The 24,631-nt window shown below is 40.1% G+C and overlaps 1 protein-coding gene across 50 annotated transcripts in view; it reads left to right on the top strand.

Moving 5' to 3' along the window:
• LOC103317042 (BRISC and BRCA1-A complex member 2) overlaps positions 1-24,631 on the top strand; it is a 226,437-nt gene that overhangs the window by 168,733 nt on the left and 33,073 nt on the right. For 49 of the 50 annotated variants that reach the window (XM_031930163.2, XM_031930162.2, XM_031930160.2 and 46 more), the window contains 2 exons: positions 13,256-13,557; positions 13,648-14,010. The exons of the other annotated variant lie outside the window; for it this stretch is intronic. In XM_031930163.2, the coding sequence (XP_031786023.1) occupies positions 13,256-13,557; positions 13,648-14,010 (665 nt within the window). The remainder of the gene's footprint in view (positions 1-13,255; positions 13,558-13,647; positions 14,011-24,631) is intronic. 50 annotated transcript variants of the gene reach the window in all.

Raw genomic sequence — 24,631 nt, 5'->3', positions numbered from 1 at the left:
TTCCAGACGATTTAATCTTGCAGTGTTCTAAAAATTTTCAGAAAAAGTATCTAACAATTATTAAATTTTTTAAAATCACACACTGATCGCATATTTTGGGACGCTAGTGGAACAGTATACATTGACGGTGAAAAAATTCACCATTCAAACATTATAGATTTGGTGAACGAAGCTGCACGAGCTAGGAAAAAATGCAAAGCTGTTGGAAGTAAAGAATTTGAAAGATTGCTCCAGGCTCTCAAAGTACCTAAAGAGTTTATTGGCAATACTCAGCTCTGGAGTATCTGTGGTGCTGTATCTACGAGTCGAAACTGGAGTAAATCAGACATTTACAATAATCAGACTATCGCTAATCGTGGCAAGTCAAAGTCTGAGTTTGCATCCGCTCTCGACGACGACGAAAAAATGGTTGAAAGTGCGCTGAATCGTCGTTTGGAAAAACAATATTTGGAACCCAAGCATACGGCCAGCTTTCCCGGGGCTAGAAATCTTATTCGTGAAAATAAAAATAAAATTTCTGCAGATAAGATAAAAAAGTGGCTTACAAAGCACGACAGCTACACTCTTCACAAAGCTATTCGACAAAAATTTCCGCAGTTATTTTGCAACGTGGATGGTGTGGATAAAATTTGGGAGGCTGATATCATTTAACTCGCGTGGTTAAACTCGTACAATGACAATATTGGCTATATTTTGGTGGTAATCGATGTTCGATCCAAGTTTGTCTGGGCTCGGCCTCTGGCTGATAAAACCACTCTCAAGATCACTCAAGCATTTAAAAATATTCTCAACAGCAGTCTGCGAAAACCACATACGCTACAGACAGATCGCGGTAAAGAGTTTGTCGGTAACGAATTTCAAAAATTACTCAAAGATAACGATATTCACTTTTGTATTGTAAGCAATCCTGATGTGAAAGCTGCTGTTGTCGAACGATTCAATGGAATGCTGAAAGAACGCATGTACAGATATTTTATATATAAAAATACAAAACGATACATTGACGTTTTACAGTTATTGGTTGACGCTTACGATAAAACTCCACGCTCTATTAATTAAAATGGAGCCAGCAAGTATAACAATATATAACGTACACAAGGTGCAACAAAATTTAGTTCAACGTGGCATGCGGAGACAGCCTCTTCGTAAAAAGCCGAAATAGAAGACCGGCATGTATATACGCATTAGTCGAGAAAAGAATATTATTAAAAAAGGTGCTGAAAAATCTTGGAGTGAAGAGGTTTTTAGAATTACAAATGTTTTAAATGACAAGGCCTATTTATCTACAAACTATGCGATTTAAAAGGTGAAGAAATGGAGGGCATTTTCTAACCCGAAGAACTGTCTGCAGTGCATGAAAAACGTGTCAAAGATCAAGAATTTGAAATTGAGAAAATTTTACGTAGCAAAGGCAAAGGCAAGAAAAAACAGTATTTGGTCAACTGGGTTGTCTATCCCGACAAATTCAACTCTTGGATACCTGCTGCAGAATTGAAAATATTTAAAACCAATGAATCAAACAGAATTTACCATCTTTCTCCCGAGTAACAGCAGTGCAAAGTACTTTCCCAACAATACAACTACAAGTTTCTCGACACGGCTGACAAAGAAATTGAATTTTATGGCCGGTGGCTAGTTGGCATTTCAGAAATTCACATTCCCTGCACGACATTTCATCTGCGTCGCGAAGACTGCCTTCTCAAAAGCCATAAAGAGGAAGAAGAAACACGCTACTTTCAACTCGGTACATACAGCATTATACAACGACTCGTTGACACAATAATCGACGCTTTAACACTAGCTGCTAAAACGGATCTATGCACGAAATTATTCCACAACGAGAGAGGCGGATTTGCATACATAGGCTTTCTCATAAAAAATAATACAGTAAGGCTGTGCAGATCGCCTGAATTGTCGCCCACTGTCCATCGAATACTTGGTTTTGAGTTTGGTGTAGATCCCCCAGAAACGCGAGAGCAAATAGATAATTATCAATTACGTCTCGTAGGCACTCAACCTGCTGCTTTTGCGTATAGTCAATATAGAGGCCAGAAAATTTGATTTTGGCACTACTGTAGTGAAGCATTTTGCGCCAGTTCATTATGTGCCTGTGCTCGTAAATAGATTTCAAACAAATGATATAGATATAAGAGACCAACTCGGGAAACCTATACCATTCGAGTTTGGAACACTGACCGTAGCACTACATTTTAAGAGAGCGAAGTAAGCGATTTTTCTTTTGTCTGCAAAATGAGCTTTAACCATCAAATCGGACGTGGCGGTCGGGGCGAAAGTCATGTGTACGTCGGGTCGCCTCGGATGCGCGGCCATGGCTTGGGATCATGGTTCTCTGGAATATTCCGCAGTGCTTTACCGTTTCTTGCCAAAGGTGCTCGAGCCGTTGGCAAGGAAGCTTTACGAGCTGGCGTTAATATACTCGAAGACGTCGGAGAAAACAACATGACTTTCAAGAAGTTGCTCAAAACCCGTCTCAACGAATCGGGACATAACCTTAAGCGAGAAGCAAGAGAGAATCTGTCGAAAGTCATGGAAGGTTCTGGTTATAATCATCTACATGCTAAGCGTCTTACTCAGTCTCGTCTTTCGCTTGGACCGCGACGGAAGGTGTCACGAAGAAAAAAGCGACGCTTATCTACCGCTGGTGCTGCTGCTGCCATTAAAAAATCCAAGAAACGCAAGTCAAAGAAGAGCCTACGTAGGCGTCGTGCAAAGCCCGTTAAAAGATTAAAGAAAAAACCGACAAAGAAGCAAAAGTCAAAGAAGAAGGCAAAAAAGTAAAAAAACACGTGAAATATTTGGCTAACGTTTTAACGTTAAGATGTCGTTTTTGCACACTCGGAAGCGTGCCTCAAAATAGAGCTCGACTTGTTTTCTTTACCTCCTACACAAACAGCCATAGAATCAAGCAGATGGGTATCTTACAAACCCGTGTCGTCGTTGAGCGACGAGAGTCCCATAGAGTTTTGCATAAATTCTTAAAACGAGGATTATTTAGATCTCGCACATACTATGAAAAAACTGAATGTGCAAATAACACCGCTGACAGATACGACCGACAAATTTGTGGCTCCAGTAAACAACTTTTTACACTCGATATTCAACCAAGTTGACGTTTATTTAAATCAAAAACTTGTCTCACTCCCGAATAACGCGTATCCCTATAGAGCATACTTGGAAACTCTTTTAAATTACGGACCTGCTGCCAAGAATTCTTACCTAACCACAGCGCTATAAGCGAGCGATGTTGCGGGTTTTATGGACGAACAGCCAGGCGATGCTGGTACGAAAAATACAGGTCTCCTTGAAAGACGGGCATGTCTAGCGAGTGTCAAGCAATACGATCTTCTTGGATATCTTTATTGCGATAGAATGAATCGGGATAGATTTCTCATAAACATTGTAGAAGTTCGACTTAAATTCTAAAGACGCTTTTTGTCTCATGAACGCATCACCCACCGAGTACTCTTTGCATATTTCCGAAGCCACACTTCTCGTGCGTCGAGTAAAAGTCTTACCAGCTGTACTCATAGCATACGCCAAGATTTTGTCATCGGCCACGGCTAAATACCCCATCACACGTGTAGAAGTAAGAACTTTTACCATGCACAGCGGTACGATCGGGGATTTTTTAGAAAATGTCATACTCGGCCAATTATCTAAGAGGGTTATTCTTGGCTTTGTCGACAACAGAACTTTTAACGGCGACAAGACAAAAAACCCATTTAATTTTCAAAACTTTTCCATTAATTTTCTATATCTCAATGTTGACGGCACTCAAATACGGAGCAAGCCATTACAGCCAAAGTTTGACAAAAACGCCCCTATGTACGTTGAATTCTATCACACGTTATTCTGAGGCACTGGCATACATTACATGAACGAAGGCAACGATATTACGCGTTCAGAATACGCCGACGGCTATTGTCATTTTGCTTTCGATGTTACTCCCGATCTTTCGGCTCATTACACCGGACATTGGAATCTCGTAAAAAACAGATCAATCAGAATCAAAGTCCGCTTCGATAAGCCATTATCTAAAACTATAAACTGCATACTCTATTCAGAATTTGACAACGTTTAAAAAATAGATGCAGCAAGACAAGTCGTTATAGATTTTAACTCGTAAGTCCCCCTATATATGCACACGCACACGCACACACACACACACACACTCGACGGCATACTAGAAAGAGCAAAGAGGGAGGCACTCCCCTGAGAGAGAGAGAGAGAGAGAGAGAGAGAGAGAGAGAGAGAGAAGTGGCATAGCGGAAGGGACTGCAGGCCCACATGACCCCCTACACCTCAGTCAGTTTAGAACTCTCACCCGCAGTGCTTTGTGCTCTCTCTCTCTCTCTCTCTCTCTCTCTCTCTCTCTCTCTCTCTCTCTCTCTCTCTCTCTTCATCATGGAGAAAACAGACTACGTAATTGATATACAAGCGTTTCACGACAAAAAGGCAAGTTTCTACCCAAGGAAGTTGCTGTGCTCAATGTTGACTATAATTTCATCGCACACTGGATCATTAAACCAGCCTCATACGAATGCGACGTTATACAAAAAGGTATACTCGTCACAAACACATATCTGTCATGCTATCACCACGGCCTTGAATGGTTTAATACAGCCTAACAACCCTCAAAAGATGTGCCTGATAATAAAAATAACTACACGCATGTAGATCAAATAGAAGAAGAATTAAAATTTAAATTAGGCAAAAGTGGGAGGATAACCCTGGTTATAAACTTCTCTCAAACAACAATTATATAAAAATAACCGGCAACGTTTCGTCCCTGGTGGGGACCTCCTCAAGTCTTTATTAACAGAAAATAAAATAATGTACATACAGACCAAAATATAACCATGTGGGATATATATATATATATATATATATATATATATATATATCAGTCACTTTTTCTTTTAAAGCGAAACTATTGTCAATATGTGAAGCTAGATTTTTGAAACAACGTCTAAGATTTTTATCAATTACATTGGCTAAAAAGTGTGTAGGACTGTTTACAGTTGAAATAATTGGTCTTAACGGTACATATTTTTTATGAATCTTAGGTAATCCATAAGTTCTAGCGAGTACAGTATTAGTTTGTGTTAATTGGAACTTATTGTATTTAAATTCTAAGCACTCATTATAATTCAAATCGGCTAAAATACTATATACGTTTTTTGCAAAGAAGTTAGAGGGTTCTTTTTTACAATTTTATAAGTTTTTTCATCACTAAGTAGATTAGACATTTTTTCATTATAATCGTCGTAATTGAGACACACAGTTATACCGCCTTTATCTGCTTGAGTAAAAAATATAGATGGATTCTGAGAGCAAAATTCTTTAGTTATAGATAACTTTCGACGAAATTCTTTCTCGAAAACATTACATATTAAATCACTATTGCACGCAAGTTCAACGTTTTTAATAAGTATGTCTCTAAGTAGGCATTTGACATCAGTCTCTAACATAGAAATGCCATTTTCGAAATTTTTAATAGTTGTGATGATATCTTTTTTGTTGAGTTTACATTTTTTATTGAAGTTCTGACCCATAGAAACTACATCAATCACTTCAGAAGGAAGTTCAGTGTTAGAGAGATTAATTACCCATTTTTTGCTATTATTATTATTATTATTACAGTCTTTGGGAAGTTGTATGTAAATATTTGAGCATTTTTTCTCTGTAGATTCTAAGAACATTTCAAGAAGGTTAATATCTAAATGTAACGTGCGCAGTACTTGAGCTATTGCATTAAGTCTTTTTTTTTTAATTCTATATGTACAAAAGTATCGTTAATTTCCAGTTTTACAAGTCGTGAACAATTTGATACATTAAAGTGATCAAACCTTTGTTGACAACAATTGCTCTTAAAAACAAACTTACGTCGACAATTCCTTGAAATATGTAACGGTATCACACCTGCTTTTTTGCATTTCATTAGAAAGGACTTATTCGTCTCCTGTGCAATATTTTTGTTTATTTATTTAATATGGTATGACTAGTTTTTTATTGTTTTGTTAAGCAACTGACATCCAAGTGTATTTTTATATTATATTATGACTGATGTACATTATTTTATTTTCTGTTAATAAAGGCTTGATGAGTCCCCACCAGGAACGAAACGTTGCCGGTTATTTTTATATAATTGTTGTTTGAGAGAAGTTTATAACCAGAGTTATTCTCCCACTTTTGCCTAATTTAAATTTTAATATTAATATGGAGAGGAAAAATAATACTTACAAATAGAAGAAGCTTATGTAAAATTAAAAAATTTAAACCTATCCGTAGAATCTAAGCTGTAAGTGTCTTCCGCCACCACAGCTACGGCCATCGCTAGTAGTGGGGAGTAAAGACCAGCTGAAGAACATCACTACGCTTGCGTTCACGATGAACTTTCTACTAATTCTACGCGCACTCAAAAACATACCAGGTTAACACGATGACAGCACAAAACCTGGCTCGCATTGGATTGCGATTTCCATCGACTCTGCGGGACAAGAAGTTTACTTTGATAGCTTTGGAGTACCCCCCCCCCCCCCAGCCACCCGGATCACATCGACCGACTTAGACGAAATTGCCGTGTCTACGATTGGAATATTCAACAGCTGCAGAGCCTCGATTCTGACGTCTGTGGGCATTATTGCATTAGTTTTTTGTTTCATCTTACTTGTGGTAGTTCTCTTTCTAATTTTCTTACAATATTTTCAACAGATACTGTAGTCAACGATATGCGCATTGTAAATATTACCAACCATCTCAAAGAACGCAAAAACAAACATGTAAATAAAAGAATCATCTACACCAACACCGAAAAAACCTGTAAACCAAAAAACCGACATTGTAAATAAAATATCAAAGCGCGTGTGTGTGCGACTTATATTTTGTCTCGTATATAATCATGTGTGCACTTTTTATATATATTCATGTAACCCTATATATTTGGCTCAAAATAAAAAACAACGCTTGTTGAAACACGTGTGTCCTCAGTTATATCACTATCCTCGCTACGAAAAAATCTAAACATCCGCAAGAAAGCCTGCCTAATACTCCAACCGTCCTTCTACACGTGCTCATTCCCAGCATTTCAAAGTGCATACGTCCACTCCCTTTTCTCACAAACATGGGCCACCTCGACGCGCACAGCTCCGGATAGGCACTGCTCCGGATACTCTTCTAATACTTAACTCCGAAAACAGGGGCCCAAATTATTTCCAACTTTCGAAATTTATAAATAATTTTTATAAACATTCATTTGTTCATAACATCTAAACGTTTTTACTTACTTTTTACACTTATCCCATTCACACACAAAATTATTAATTCTATCCAAGAAATTCGCAATAAATAAAATTTTTAACAACAATAAACACAATTTACAATAAATAAAAAATATATAAACAAACACGCCTGAATGACATCACCCCGCCACCGCGGAACGATACCGTCCCCCAAGACTGACCACCCCTCCCCCCACCCCCCTCACCCACCTTTGCCCAGCTGAACTCTAACGGACCCTGAGACAGGCCGACACCTTGGATCGATACCGTCCCCCAAGCCAGAAGCCCCACCACCAGACCCAGGCCTCACTTCCCCCATGGATCGGTAACGTCCCCAGACGGTAACCACCCCTCTAGGATCGATAATGTACCCCTTCTACTAACATTATATGTTAGCCGCGAGAGGAGCAAGCGTTTTTTGCTATTCTAAATCATATTCATTAGATTTCTTATAATTTCTGCAATGACCTATTTTCTGTAATCCTCTCCAGTCAATTCGTCGTTAGGATGTCGAGCAGGTGGCGAATCATCCTACACATTTTTTCGAGGCAGTTGTCATCGCTTCCGCATTTTTTACAACAGGAGGATTTTTGGTCTATTTTTAGAATGTGTGATAAAAGAGATAAAATGCAGACATAATGAAGCTAAAGAAGCAAATAAGATATGAAATACTGTAAAGTTTTAATTGTTTCAGTGCCTGTTTAGGGTTTATAGATGAATGCGTTTCCCAGTGTGAGCTCATCACACACTCGCCTAATTCTATCGTTTGTCTGTAACTACTTATTCAATTTATTCGTAAACAACCAACCTTTTCCTTAGGGTCCATTTCTTAATCAGTGCAAGTGCTATATTTCGAGACCTTTCTTCCCTAAGCCGCCAAGATAGTGTGCTTGCCTATAGTCTGCTGCATTACGGAACAGATTTATGACTTGCTTTGCTGCCAATAAGCTCGCACACACTATGCGACTGTTAAAGCAGACGTCTGCCAAATTTTAACTTTTGCAGATTATGGTAATAGAGCTATAAATATAATAATCTTGATTGCATGGTCGCGGAAGTTAGTTTGCGTCTTTTCCATAATAGCCTACTTTTACAACTTACATTTATTGTAATACTATTATGTCAAAATATTTTAAAAGCAATAGATAGTCTTTAGCAGAGTTCTGTCTTACATTTTTTACAAATATTTCATCTATTATAATTACGTGCGGTGGATAATAATTACACAGCCCCACAATAAAAAAAATTGTAAGTCCCAAAAACTTAACCACGGTACTTATATGTTTTTGGGATCGCTGAATCCGAATCCAGGGTCATTTTAACCCCATCACATCTTTCTCAAGGTCAAATTATCGGAATACATTAAAAATACACTAAAACCATGGTATCTTGGGGTTCTTTCGGGCGCTGAATCCGAATCCGGGCTTATTACAATCCTATCAGGTCATGGTAAAGGTCAGTTGAAGGTCAAATCATAAAGATTCATAAAAAGTAAAATAAAACCATGACATTTAGGGGATTTTGGGGTCGCCGAATCCGAATCCAGGGTCAGTATAGTCCCATAAGGTTATATTTATGGTCAGTTCAAGGTTAGTTCAAGGTCATGGACGTAAAGAGAGTGAAAAAAATAGTTATAAACTGAAACAATGCAAAAGGTAATGTAAACCATAAAGCAAAGAACAATATATATATGCAAGTACAATCGTATCCTTTAAAACTATATCATAGTTTGCTGCTCCTTCATTTACTTTAAATTTGTTAGAAGTATATGCAATTCAATAAAATACCCGTAAAAATATTAAGCCCATTACTCTTTTTTATGGTAACGAACTATTTTATTGGCAAATGATCTACGAAGTGGATTAGGCTTCCGCTTCTCCGATGTTGATGGTAGATCTCTTTTTAACGACCAACAGTAATCTGCTAACATATTTACGTCCCATCTTCCTTGGCACCTGCGCTCCATTTCCTTGATATCTTGGTGAAATCTCTCTCCCTGCTCTTTGCTGTAATCACCTAGGTTTTCTGGAAACTCATCAACATGCGAATATAAAAAGTGTAATTTTAGATTCATTAGGCAGTATTCATTATCGGGTGTCTCTCTCAGTGTAAGTCCCAAGACGATTGATGTTGACTATCTTGGGTTTGTGTTAAGGTCTTCTTTCCCAAAAGGTTTCCAAAGTCATGTTACAGTAATCTTCATCTCACTTGTATCACTTGTATTTCCTACTTGATACGAACGGATATGAATATGCTGTTTGTTTGCCCCCAGGGTACCCCCACGTGGTGACGGTGGGAAACGACCGATTCTTTTTTTCGGTCGGCTAAACCCCTGGGTGAAGGCTTTAGAGTCGTCATGGCAGACAAACAGCAAAAAATTACGATGCAGGGATTCGGAACCCCAGTATCGGCGGCTGGTCAGGGTGAGCAAGCGGGCCCGCAGGCGTCGTCATCGAGCGACCGCAGCTCTTTGTTAGTGGGAAACTTGGCTTTCGAAGAGTATAATACTACAAGAATTTATCACTTGAGGTCTGGTGACCAAGAATGCCTTATAGCAAAACGGGATAGTTTTTGTTACATTTGTGGCAAGTATGAGACCCCAAAAAATAGAAGAACAATCAATCAAAATATTAAAGAGCAGTACAAGAATATGTTTGACTTAGACATGAAAATTGACGAATTTGATTGGGTTCCTAAAATCATATGCGGAATATGTAGGAAAATGCTACAGAAAGGCAAAAATGGTAAAACTGAAGTAAAAATGAAAGTGCCTACGATATAGAAGGAACCTTTAAGGAAAGAAGACTGTTATTTTTGTAATACGAATTTGCATGGAGTTAATAGTAAAATCAAGTCGCACATTAATTACGCTAACGTTGAAAGTGTCACGAAACCTATATATGAATCGTCAATTGATAAAAGAAGATCCACTGGCTACGTACGTAAGTGGAAGTATGGATCTTGAGGAAAATTTAGAAAGACACGATAAAGATGAAATGATAGAAGAAGAAATGGAGGAAGGAGATGTTATTGCGGAAGAAGAAAAATCGCCTGATGAAGACAATAACGTTGCTAGTACAAGTGATACAAGTGACGAGGAATACATCCCCTATAATGCTAAGAAGGAGAAAGGTCCACTTACACAAGAAAAAGTGAATGATCTCATACGCGATTTGGGCCTACCAAAGGATGGGGCGGGGTACTTGGCTTCATGGCTAAAAGAAAATACTAATGAAGCTGTAAAAATTCAAGTTTCTTACTACCGAGACAGAGATAAGAAATATCGTGATTATTTCGCTAAAGATGAAGAATTTTCCTTAGTTTACTGCAAAGATATAGTTGGATTGATGAATTGCTTTAAACATGGATGTTACAACCCCAACGAGTGGAGATTGTTCATCGATTCGTCGACGAGAAGTTTAAAAGCCGTTCTGTTACACAATACAAATGTTTATGCAGCCATTCCCATAGGATATTCGGTAATACTGAATGAAGAGTACTGTAACATGAAAGTAATATTAGACCGAATAAAATACAATGATCATAAATGGCAAATATGTGGGAATCTTAAAATCATAAGAATACTTCTGGGGCAACAATCGGGATTCACAAAATATCCTTGCTATTTATGTGAATGGGATAGTAGGGATAGAAAAAATCATTACATAAAGAGTGTCTGGCCCCTTAGAAAAAAATTCGAACCGGGTTCTAAGAATACAAAAGAAAAGCCACTTGTTGATCCATCAAAAATTCTTATACCACCTCTGCACATTAAATTGGGACTCATGAAACAATGGGTAAAATCTTTAGACAAAGATGGTAGCTGCTTTAAGTATCTGCGAAATCAGTTTCCTAAATTAAGTGATGCTAAAGTAAATGAGAGAATTTTCGATGGTCCTCAGATTCGTAAGATGATAAATGATGAAATTTTTGTTACGAAAATGAATCATACAGAGAGAGAAGCATGGTTATATTTAGAGGACGTAATTAAAAATTTTCTTGGAAATCATAAGAGACCAAATTACGAACAAATAGTTTTAAATTTAGTAAATAGGTACAAAAATCAAGACTGCCTAATGAATCTAAAATTACACTTTTTATATTCGCATGTTGATGAGTTTCCAGAAAATCTAGGTAATTACAGCGAAGAGCAGGGAGAGAGATTTCACCAAGATATCAAGGAAATGGAGCGCAGGTGCCAAGGAAGATGTGACGTAAATATGTTAGCAGATTACTGTTGGTCGTTAAAAAGAGATCTACCATCAACATCGGAGAAGCGGAAGCCTAATCCACTTCGTAGATCATTTGACAATAAAATAGTTCGTTACCATAAAAAAGAGTAATGGGCTTAATATTTTTACGAGTATTTTATTGAATTGTATATACTTCTAACAAATTTAAAGTAAATGAAGGAGCAGCAAACTATGATATAGTTTTAAAGGATACGATTGTACTTGCATATATATTGTTCTTTGCTTTATGTTTTACATTACCTTTTGCATTGTTTCAGTTTATAACTATTTTTTTCACGCTCTTTACGTCCATGACCTTGAACTAACCTTGAACTGACCATAAATATAACCTTATGGGACTATACTGACCCTGGATTCGGATTCGGCGACCCCAAAATCCCCTAAATGTCATGGTTTTATTTTACTTTTTATGAATCTTTATGATTTGACCTTCAACTGACCTTTACCATGACCTGATAGGATTGTAATAAGCCCGGATTCGGATTCAGCGCCCGAAAAAACCCCAAGATACCATGGTTTAGTCTTTTCTTAATGTATTTTGATAATGTGACCCCTATTTGACCTTGACTTAAGATCTGATGGTGTTAAAATGACCCTGGATTCGGATTCAGCGATCTCAAAAACATATAAGTACCGTGGTCAAGTTTTGGGACTTACAATTTTTTTTATTGTGGGGCTGTGTAATTATTATCCAGCGCACGTGATTATAATAGATGAAATATTTGTAAAAAATGTAAGACAGAACTCTGCTAAAGACTATCTATTGCTTTGACATAGGTCGTAGAAATTGAGTTCTATTTTATTATCATATATAACGATTAAAGTCGCGAAAGTTAGGTTGCTTCTTTTTAAAAATAGCCTACTTTTTCGACTTTTCTTTATTTTAGTACAATTATGTTTCACTATTTAAAAAGCATTTGGTAGTCTTCAGATTTTTTCTATAGTGATCACGTGCGCTGGATAGTAAGCAACTTATCTTGAAGAAGGTCGAAGATGGTCGTTCAGGTTACACCATTATAAGTAAAACATGTTCGGAATTAGTATTATTCGACATTGATCTTTTGCGGAGATTTTTGTTTTGATCACTCTAGTAGGCTAGTGATGATTTTGTGCAACAAGATGATCTTAAGCGAACGTAAGCATACTGCGTATGTTTCACGTCTATACTCTAAGCGTATGCTATACTGTACACTCATCCTCCGTAGAGTAGAACTATGCTATACTCTTCTCTACACTCTCTCTTGACTGTAAGATTCCGATGTGATCGGGATTGACACCTTGGGCGCTTGCCACGCACCTCATATTTATTATTTTACAATATATACTATTACAATTAACCACGAGTGTTTATTCATTTACTTACTTATTTAACACAGACAATTCAAAATTTATGACCAATATATAAGTTGGTAAATGAAAGGAAAATTGTCATATAGTATGAATAGTTAATTAAAACTTTTTTAACGCTATGCATATCACCGATTGTATATACTATTGTTGTTCGAAAATTTTTGTCATTTGAATACATTCTAAATGGTAGTAGAAAGAATAGTAGTTTAGTGCCGTTTTTCTTAATCAAATCTGGCTTTGTCATGATGAATCAATTTAAACTTAAATTCTTTTCAAAATTAATACATTAAAATTACACAATACTAATTATTAATTAAACAACATGTTTATTTTTTAACGTTATTATTGCAGGCATTGAGTGGAGACGGTCCAACTTCATTTTGTTTCCAAAGAGCTCTGAAATAATACAAAATTATCATGTACAAATATCGGTACCATATGTAAAAGAGACACTTAGGTGGGAAATGTCTTTTAATCCATTTTATCCAGAACTTGGTCCAGATTTATTCTTTGATCAAGTCAATCACTTGGAGAAAGAAGATTCTGAATGTTTCTCAGATAATATAAGTAGTCTTATGATGTGGGATTTCACAGACGGCTCATCCTTATTAAAACTTATTGATGAACTTTTATTTTTTTATAAATCTTATCAAGTATAATTTTCTATTCGATTTATTGATTAAAAAATGTAATAATAATTTATCATTCAATCTTGTGCACTCATGATATAATGTTTTTTCCAGTTAAATCTTTTGAAAATTTATGCTGAAAGATCACATATTGATTTTCAATCATTCGTAAAAGGAGTGCCTTTAGAAAATTTAGAAATTATGGTTTCCATACGTTCAAAGCAAACTAGATTTCAAATTCTCGTAAAATTTTTTATTGACCAATCAAATACTAAAGCTCAACAATTTCAGGGATGGAATATCTTGCTTTTAAATATTCGTGGAACATCATTGTCTTATGTGACACCCGAATTGTATTTATCGCCATCTATTAAAAATTGTTTATATGGAATCGATTTAGAACACATTCCTCTAATTAATGAAAATCAGGAACTAGCAGATTACTTATTTGCAATAAAAAATTACATATCTGAAAAGGTAAGATTTTTAAAAACTTATTTATTTGATTTGAATATTTGACATTTGATTTCGGGAATCAAAATTATTGGTTAAATCAGGAATGTATATTTTATTTTGAGGTAAACTTTATTCAATTAGAAAATACACTGCGTGATCAGTGATCGACTCGAGGTTACAGTAAATGTGAAATGTATAAATTGTGAATATAATGAGTAGTGGTCGTGTCTTGGCTACTGCCGTTCTGGAACTGATGAGCGTCTGCGTCGGTCGGAATCTTCTTGCCTCGCTGCAATAAAAGTCAGGTCAGAAAAGGGACCCGGTGTATACCCGACAGTACCGCCCACTAGTCTGTACAGTACTATATATATGTGCTAGTGTACTGTCTGTATGTTGATGCATATTATCGATGTATCCAACAAATAATGAAAGAAGAGTTTCTGTCATTGTTACTCACAATCAGATAGACCCCTGTATGGCGTTAATGCAAATAAATTATTTTATAATACTACAGTATTTATGTGTAACTGTTAGTGTGTATGTATATATATATGTATATATATATATATATATATATATATATATATATATATATGTGTGTGTGTGTGTGTGTGTGTGTGTGTGAGTTTGCGTGTGTGTGTGAGTGTGCGTGTGTGTGTGTAGTTTATTAAGCTGTCGGTATCATGTTATATTATAGTAAGTATAGTCAGCAAAATGTCTGATCTCCATGTGTGTGTGTGTGTGTGTACGCGCAGGCGTGTCAAAAGGTAGTGCTGGCGAAAATCTCTCCACGTTAGTCGTTAGTCAACCGTCAGACATCTCAAGAAAATGCTCCATTGCTTTCCAAAGTGCTTTTTTGTGCCACTTTCTTGACTGCGTGCTCGCCGGATAGATTTTATCTGTTTTTGCTTGTTCTTTATATGCATGTGTGTTTGTATGCATGCGTTCTCCCCAAAGTGTCTCGAAAAGTCGGAGGCACTTTGGATAGAAAAAGGGAGAGTGGGGGCTCTCTCTCCAAAGTACAATGGCACCATGGATAGTAAACAATCTTGACCTTTACCTCTTACTGGCTCGGGTGGGAGTTCAAGGTCAGCTTTGTTTACCTTCTCCATGGTGCCGGGGTACTACTGATGACTATGTTGATTTTTGTCTTACGGACATACTGACTTAGTAGGTCTTGTGCAGTCGCGCTGTGATTTATATTTAACTGCACTATTTTTATTTTCTTCGTCTGTCAGTAACTCCTACTGCAGCTCGGTAAACTGGGCATGCATAGCTACCAGCTGCGTAGCCACTCTTCCCACCTGTGCCTTCTTTGCAGAGTACACAATTGGGTTGGTTTTTACACTCCTTTACTTTGTGTCCATCTCTTTTACATTTAAAGCAAAGCTTACTTCTATCTTTAGTTATTGCGCAGTTTCTGTCGATATGGCCAAAACCGAGGCATTTATAACACCTAAGCCGCTCGCTTTTGCGGTTAGCTACTCGGATCCTACAGTTCACTTATCCTCTTCTGATCTTCTATAGCTCAGTGATCTTAGCTGCTATTTGAGCTGGTACCCGTATCACTGCAATCTGCGTGTCACCGTACGTCTTTCGCAGAGATCTTACTATAGAGTCTGATATGCTTTTCTCTTCGACAATTTCCTTCTGTAGTGCTTCTAGTACCTTCTCTTTAAAGGTAAGCATGTCTAGATCTTTTACTTCAATGGTTTTTTCTTGCTAGAGTGCTTTTATCGTGGCGCCTTCTACTAATACTGCTTTAACTGTTTCTTGAAAGTCCAAGGTTTTGACTTCTCTTGTGCGTTTAAGCTCTATAAGATTTCCTGCCACTGTTCTGCGTATTTTATTTACGCTATCTCATAGCTTGTTAAGTGACGGAGCCCCTTTCATTCTTTTCAAAATATTTGTATGCTATTTCCTTCTGCAGCCTTGATGATTAAAGCATCCGGTCTGGGGGGTCTTACCCGCTTTGGTCCATCCTTGCTGGTCCTATTCTGATTTGTAACGCCAGGGACACTTTAATTCTCTTTGCTTGCCCTTTCCTCCTATTTCTTTGACTTTTTTTGTGACGACTTCCTTCTACGCTGCCTTTCTAGGTTGGTTATCCTCTTCTTTTTTTTCTCCATTTCTATCTTTCGGAGTAGTTGGGGCTGTCTTTGTTGTACCTGCTTTCCGAGATCTAAAACTTGGGGTTGTCAAGGTTTCCCTCCCTGGAGTTCCTGGGCGTTGGCATTGCTGTAAATTATCATCTGCCATGCAGAGATTCCTATATCTTGTAGCCGCGTTGATACGAGGAATCTCGGTCGATGCGGCCAAACCCTGAGTGCGCGGAAGAAACAAGCGAGTCGGCTTGTTGTTGTCGGCGCCGGCCTGTTCACTAGTTCGAATAACGGGCTAGCTAACCGTCAACGTCGGTGCGCGCGCTGATTGGTCCTGCACATGTCGCGAGCTAATCAGCGAGCGCCGATGCATGGCTAGTTATCCGCGCGGATTGGAAGGTAATCGGGCGCAAGCAAGAAGCGCAGGCTTGACGGGCTCGAGGAGAGAGCGCGAGAACGAGCGGGAAATCCGCCAGTTCTCTCCCGGCTGTCGACAGAGTACGTCGACGTGCGAGAAAGATATCGTGTTCCCCTTTGCTCGTCGACCCAAGGTCGAAGATTAGATGAGATTGGGAGAGTCTCTCGAATGTGTGCGATAGTATGAGTGAGATACAGGTGCAGTGCGTTGTCACTAGGAAGTGCCAACGCCCGGACAAGCTGGCAGCTATCCCGACGGACGTCCATTAGGAGCCTTGAGAGAAGAGAGAGAGAGAGAGAGAGAGAGACAGCCGTCAACGGACTGGACCTGAGCCTGAGACCTGCCGCCTGCTGTACGAGCGCGGCTCGTGTGTAAGCGTACCAGCATAGGCCCTGCGTGGCTAAATTGTGCGCGGGAGGCACTACAGCCACCGCGTTGAAGGGAAGGGCTGGGCAAAATACAAGTGCAATAAACTGTAACCATTGTGTGTGATTATTTTTCTCTCTCCCTAGCGTTCTCCCAAACGTTGCGATCGCGCCAAATCCTACGGTTAAAGAAAAATCCTAGTGCATGCGAGGCTCTACGTCTTGCGCACCTGTGTTAAGAGGCACAGCATCGCAGGTTGCTCTTATGATTTGGGTAAGATCTATTATTTGTTGGTGCACATTGGGCTTGTTCTGCTGCCAAGGCGATCCAAGTGCGCATTCCTTTGTGTTACGCAAACAGCTTTCTTATTTCTGTCTGCATCAACCTTTCCATGTCACCTGCCTCTCTACGGGCAGCAGGGGTCAGGTGACTAACCGCTGCGGCGTCCCATGGAGTTTGCCCCCCTCCCCTCTGCAATCTCCACGGGGACAACGCCGACCACCGGGTCTTTCATCCAATCGGAATCGACGGCGGGACTGGGCTCTGAGGCTTGACCCGCTTGGGGTAGTGATACTATTAACTCACTATCCATGTTTGATTTATCTTCGGGATTTCTTCCCCTAGCCTGTTTGGTCCGCGGAGCATATTTTATTTCTGCTCTACCCTTCGGCCGCTTGAGGAGACCTTAGAGCGCCGATGAGCATTCCCCTATCCGCCACCCAAGGGATTAGATTAGATTAGATTAGATTAGATTTATTTGACGTACAATATGTTGTACGATAAATTGTATACAGCAGCAATAGTAGTACAGCAAAAATCTGTATTGTGAAAGTATGATAATGTGAAGATGGGTCAAGCGAGAGTGTGTGAGTGTGTGCGTTTGCGTGGGTGTGTACAGGCGTGTGTGTGTGTGCGTTTGAGTGAATGTGTACAAGCGAATTCAAGTGTTTGTGTTTTCAAGCTCAAGAAAGTGCTCTTTAGCTAGTCTCTTGAAACCTGAGACAGATGTAGTGTTACGAATGTGAGATGGCAGGTTGTTCCATAGGTATGAGGCGCTGATATGAAACGAGTTCCTCAGCGTCTCCGTCGCGAATGTCGGAATATCCAGAGGTATCACCTCCCCCCTAACAGGCCGAAGTGTCACGCGAAAGTCAAAGTATGCCAGTACGTATGATGGTACGGCTGTGTTAAACATTTTTCTTAGGAAACAAACAGTGAAATACTTCCTGCGTCCGGCAGTGGTTAGCCACTGCAACTCCCGCCTGTATGGGGAAATGTGCTCATCTCTTCTTACACCATAGATGTACCGAATTCCTGTATTCACGAGCCTCTGAAGTTTTAGGTCGAGTTCCTGCGTCAGGTCACAGTATACGAGGGAACAGTAGTCTATAAGAGGAAACAGGAGGGCCTGCACTAAGTGCTTGCGCAACCTGAGATTGGTGCTTTTCCTGAAAAAGTAAAGCCTGTACATTAGTGTGTGAGCACGCTTCCACACTTGTGTAATATGCTCCCTCCACGTAAGCTTAGAGTCGAGCACCAATCCCAGATTACGCACGGAAGATTCAAAGCTGACCTGGGCACCCCCTATGTTAATGAAAGTGTTAGCTGTTGAGGGTAATGCGTTTATGTAGTAGGGAGAGCCCAGGACAATTGCTTTAGTTTTAGCAACATTAAGTTTTAGCTTATTCTGTTCAGCCCAACCAGTAATCCTCTCAGCATTGGCACTCATCTTGTTTGATAAAGAATCGAGCTCTTCGAGGTGTCATTGACTGTAAATTTGCAAGTCATCCGCGTAGATGAGATGGAAAACATCGGTATCAAGGCAGAAACCGATGTCATTGATGTACAATGCAAACAGCAGTGGACCCAGAACGAACCCCTGCGGAACGCCGATGTTGAGACGCCGAGGAGAAGAACGTTCGTTATTGTCACCAACGACGGCCTGCTCTCTACGAGAGAGGTAGGAGGCAAACCAGCGGATGACTTGCTTTGAGAAGCCGAAGGTGGATAGCTTTCTCAGGAGCCTGACGTGACACACAGTGTCAAACTCCTTGCTAAAGTCAAAGAGAAGGAGTAGTGTTACTTTCTTTTTGTTTATCCCAGCTCTGGCATCATCAGTTAGCTTAATTAGGCCAGACTGAGTGCTGTGACCAGTGCGGAAGCCTGTTTGAAGGTTATCTAGTAATAGCCTTGATTCAAGGTATTCTGAGACTTGCCTATGCACTAGCCACTCCAGAGCCTTGGAGAGAAAGCAGAGAAGTGAAAACGGACGGTAATCAGTCAGGGCTGTTGGTGAGCTGACTTTGTTGAGTGCGCGCACAAGTGACATTTTCCAGGCAGATGGGAAGCAGGGTTCGCTAAGGGACAGGTTGAAAATATGACTTAGTAAGGGAGCAAGAACCGGCAAAGCTTTTGAGATGACAACCTGTGGGATGCCGTCGCTCCCCCTGGCCTGAGTGTCAAAGTGCGATACCGCAGCCAACACGTCCGATTCCGTTATAGGTTTGAATTCGAAATGTTCCAGGAGGTCAAGACTTTCCAGGGTAACAAGATAATCCTCAACAGCAGGAGCCAGCGGATCATTTGAGATCGCGCTGAAATGCGTGTTGAGTTCATCTGTGGTGAATCTAGATGGTAAGGGGGCCTTGGTGGCAGAAATTTCAAGTTTCTCCAGCTCTTTCCAGATCTCAGCAATATCAGTCAAGGTGGAAAGGCGTGAATAGTAATAATTCAGCCTGGCCTCCTCGACTTGTTTGTGAGCATAGTCTCTAGCTAATCTGTAAACGCGTCGATCTGATTCGAGCCTGGAGTCCCTGAAACGCCTGTAAAGTCTATTGCTCTCGGATACAAGGATGAGGTGGTGAGAGATGACCAGTCACAATCGCTAATAAAGTCTCTCAGCTTCTCAGCGCTGATTCCTTTAAAGTTTCTGTATGAGTATGTATTTGGTACGTAGCGTGGAATCTGTACGTCGAGAGTGGCCGTGATAAGGTCGTGTCCGTTGATGAAAGGTGCGTCTGTCTTCCAGTATGACTGCAGGCGATCCTGCTCGTCGATTAGGCACAGATCAAGCCAGGTGTCAGAACCCTGTTTATGGTGTGTGGCACCATAGGGGACGGACGAAAGGGAGTTCTCATCAATGAAGGCCCTGATGAAATTGGCATCTTCAGATGAGGATAGTTGGTCAGAGTTAAAGTCCCCCATTATAACCTTCGTGGAGTAGTTGTGCATGTGAGTTGTTAGTTCGTTAATAAAGTTAGAGCCTTGGAAAAAAGGAGCATGAGGTGGACGATACACAACCCCCACGAAGATGGGAGAAACTCCATTGGCCGATATCTCACAAAAGAGGTATTCAGGCTTGCCTGGCTTGCCGGACCATTCACCGTCGGATGTTGAAATAACACTAACCGTCAGAGATTTGTGTATATAGAGGGCCACACCTCCACCGTTTCTGTTTCTGTCTCGTCTGTAGAGCAGGTAATCATCCAGCGAAGGGATGGATGTCACCTTCTCGCTTAGCCAGGTCTCAGTAACAGCTATTACGTGGAATAAAGAGCGAGTGGATAAAAAGAGCCTGATCATCTCAATGTGACCCGTGAGAGAGTTCGCATTAAAATGACAGACCCTTAGACCTTCAGACAGAGATACCTCAGAACCCGATGAAGACACGGCGGATGAGCTTGATGGCGGACGTGGTGGGATGAAATGTATGTGTGGCAGCTTCATTGTGGAGTGATGTTTACGGCGAGCGGGATCCGAGCTAAAAAATTATCCAGCTCGGCGTCGGTGGTAATGACGGTGGCACGCTCGTTGTCATCGTTGCAGCGGACGAACAGTCTCCCGTCCCTGACGAACGTTCGGCAGCCCTGCCTCCTCTTGGCTTCCAGCCTAGCCCGTGAACGCAGCTTGTGGACGTCGGTGGGGAGTAGCTCATTGATGTTTATGAGCCCTTGGTGGTCAGGGCTCAGAGCTTTGGCCTCCTCCATCACGGTTGCGTCCAGCTCGTTGGTGTGGAGCTTGCGTTTACGAGCTTTGGCAACGACGATTGCTCGTGCTAGTGCACTCGACGAGAGGGTGACGGCCAGTGGTGGCAATCTGCCGTCACTCCTGGCGGTGTTCCCGGGTGCATCGAGCCTACCCATGACCCTGACGGATGCAATATCTCTCCGCAGGACCGTAGGGTCAAGTGCGTTTATGACTGCAAACGCGAGAAGATGCAGCGAGGTCTCACGGGTGCAGTGCAAGCCCGTGATAACAACAACACTATTTGAGGTCTGCTCCTGCCGTCGTTTGACCTCAGCCAGCTCACTGCGGAGGCTGCTAATTTCCGCAGCGCTGCTGCTGTTGTTGCTGTTGTTGTTGTTGTCCTGCTGCAATGCTGGGCTCCTCGATGAGAGATCTTGGACTTGCGCCTGCAACTCGGTGATGGTGGACTCAGCATTAAGTATGCGAGTCTTGAGTGCAGGCAGCTCATCGAGGGCCTTTAGGCGCTTCTCCAGCGGGCTAAGACGTTGCTCAATTCTCGAGATCCTCTCCGACACGATGTTTTGTGTCTGGATGGCTTCCGCATGAGCATTGCGGATGTCATCGAGAGCTTCACGAATGTCCTTCAATGCAGCTTCGATGGTTGGTGGTGAGCGAGTTGGTGAAGTACTTCGTGAAGTGCTGGCTGATGGTGGTGCCGATCTCGTCTTCTTCATCCCCGGTTGTTTTGGGGTGGTCTTAGCCGCTGTTGTCGCAGTCACCCCCGCCGCCGATGTTGACCTGGGCCCCGCTTTGGCACCCTTGGCATCCACACAGGGAGGACAGGCTATAAACTGCCTATCGTTTACCACGACTGTCTTGATGTTGATGGTGTTCAGACATTTGACGTGGTAATGGAGCTTGCAAAAAGCACACCTTTTCGGCTCCTTGTTCAGGGACAGACCCCACAAGGGACGCGCCACATACGGGGTATTGGCATACCTGCGCGGAGATGTTTGTGTGTGGGTGTGTGTGTGTGTTAGTAATCCTAACTACCTATAAGAAAATTCGACTTTTAAAAATTCGATTCGATAAAAACTTGGATGGCACAATTTTGATTTATTATTGGCTGAACAGACTCACTGATATAACATTGGATTTTCTGAAATTATATTCTGTATTATAAAACATTTTAATCTTCATAAATGAAGAATTTTAGATTCGTTTTTATACATCTCTAAAATAATTCGACCTTCTAACGTTTTCATCAAATTGTAATACAATATATTTTTAATAAATTGAAAGTTGTCTGTAAAAGTCATAAAAATAATTTTAATTATTTAAGGAATTTTTCTCAAAAATAATAAACATGATATTTAAATTACTAAAAACCGGGCAAACATTTCGAGTTAAGCGAACAGTAATGAATATTTAAGTAACATGAGATTAAAGAGGTCTGGTGTATCAATGTGCCTAATTTTTTGGAATGTCTGATTTAAATCACTTGATTTTGCAATATCTTCTCCGTTTTCTACAATTACAGCCTCAGTAGCAAGATCTGGTACAATCTCCGATTGAATATTAACTTCAATATCAGATACTGACTGTTAACGTGCTACAATACTTATAGAATTCGCTTGTCCTACCAACAATTGTTTATCGGTGTTGAAACACATCAAGATTGTAAAAGTTCTTGTTTTTGACTTGCTCTGTATGCACATAATTGTAAAACAATATATGTATGTGTATATTTATTAAAAAAACACGTGCTATATTAGAACTAAATATTTAAGATTAAGTATTTCGAAAACTAACCTGCGTCGCATAATAAATGCTTCAAGTGCTGCAGATCCGGGTATTATTCAAAGAATGCATTCATGTTAATCGGAAACACTAATATAAATAATACATGTGTAATGCGAAACGACGGTTAATCTTATCACGAATCTCGAACTCCTTAAGCCCGTGTAGCCGACACTCTTGTAAACAAGACAGCTGTTACGCCGATTCGCAGTAGGGCGGTCTACGCTGTAGAATAACAACAGATTTACCGCGAGGTGTAGCTGCTATTCCGCGACAGAAAGTAGACCCTTCATTATGAATTGAGCAGAGGGTGCGCCTATTTCCTCTCAGTGTACGCATAGCGCTGAAAGTTGGAAATATTTCTTTTTGGACTGAAGATTTGTGCAAGCGGTCGATTGTCGTAAATTAAAGTGAATCTGTGATCGTATAGATGCTGATGCAATTTTTTTATTGCGAAAAATATCGCATAAGCTTCACGATTAATCTGACTATATTTTCTTTGAATCTCATTTAAGGTTTGTAAAATGTTTTGTATAGAACGTCCTGAACCATCCTCATACGTGTATGACAAAACCGCTCCCACCCCTACAGGGCTAGCGTCTGTAGCTAATACTAAAGCTTTACTAGGATAAAAAAAGCTTAACATTTATCTTTTTTAAATACACTCTTTACCGTTTCAAATGCGTGATGACATTCCTTCGACCAGACAAATTTGATATTTTCACTTAACAATTTGTACAGCGAGTACAATATCTCACTAATATTTTTCATAAATCGATTGTAATACGTGATTATATCTATAAACGAACGGAATTCGCTGATGTAGTTTGGTGGCGGCATTTTAGTCACAGCCTCAAATTTCGCTGGATCTTTGTGAATACCTTTTGAATCAATGATAAAACCACAGTATAAAATATTTTCTTTAAAGAAACTACATTTATTCCAATTTACTTTGATATTGTGGTCATTTAGTTTTTGAAATACTGCATGATTTGAACTATTGAACTCATTAGGTGTAGCGACCGCCAACCGAATATTGTCTTGAAACACACACACACCCTTAACCAATCTAAATAACGCATTCATGTGTTCTTGCCAAATCGCAGGTGCAGCTACCACACCAAGCATCAAAAGCAATACTCTGTATCATCCGCGTTGCGTAGTAATCGTAAACAGATCTGCTGTATCTTTATCAACCAGTAATTGTAGATATGCCTTCGAGCAATCAATTTTACTAAAGTAACGTCAACCTGTAAAGTTCACAAAATGTTCATCAGTCTTAGGTAATGGGCATTCGTTGATGATGAGCTTCAGGTTAACTGTCACACTATAATCTCCACAGATACGAACGATTCCATTCTTCTTCAATGCCGGAACAATCGGTGTCAGGCCATGTCGGAACACACGGTCTCTCCTTCTCCAAAAAATCCAACGCCTCATCGACTAGTGGAACGACTCGGAATGACACACTCGAAGTCTTGAGGAATATGGGTTTGGCATCCACCTTGAGCGTCATAGTTACTTGCAGTCTTGTAATCGGTGATAGATTCTGCAGTATCACGTTTTCGTATTTACAAGATAATTTTTTTACGAACGCATTTTTGTCAAAGTTCATTGGTGTCGATAGTTGAAACCGAATTAAACAAACTTTAAACGCTATTACATTGCATAAAATGTCGAATCCATTCTTTACCGAGCAATATTGAACGACTGACATCAGTCAGGTACAAATTTAAATTGAGTATTTTGTTCTCATATACAACAGTAACTGTAATGTAACCATACACACTTATATTAGTTTTGCAGAACGTTACCAATTGTACAGGTGATCGTTGTAGACGTAGTCCGGGAAACAACTGCTTGGCCTGTTGCGTCGACATCAGGGTCACCGCAGCTTCACTATCCACCTCGAATTCAACTCGCTGATTGTTGACAGATAATACTTTTAAAAATTTTCCATTGCCCTGGACTCCTTCCTACTGCACCTCAA

Source organism: Nasonia vitripennis (assembly GCF_009193385.2).
Source record: "Nasonia vitripennis strain AsymCx chromosome 4 unlocalized genomic scaffold, Nvit_psr_1.1 chr4_random0009, whole genome shotgun sequence".
In the NCBI taxonomy this organism is placed as follows: Eukaryota; Metazoa; Arthropoda; class Insecta; order Hymenoptera; family Pteromalidae; genus Nasonia; species Nasonia vitripennis.
Note: the sequence above shows the minus strand (reverse complement) of the source record. Positions and strands in the feature narration are given on the sequence as shown.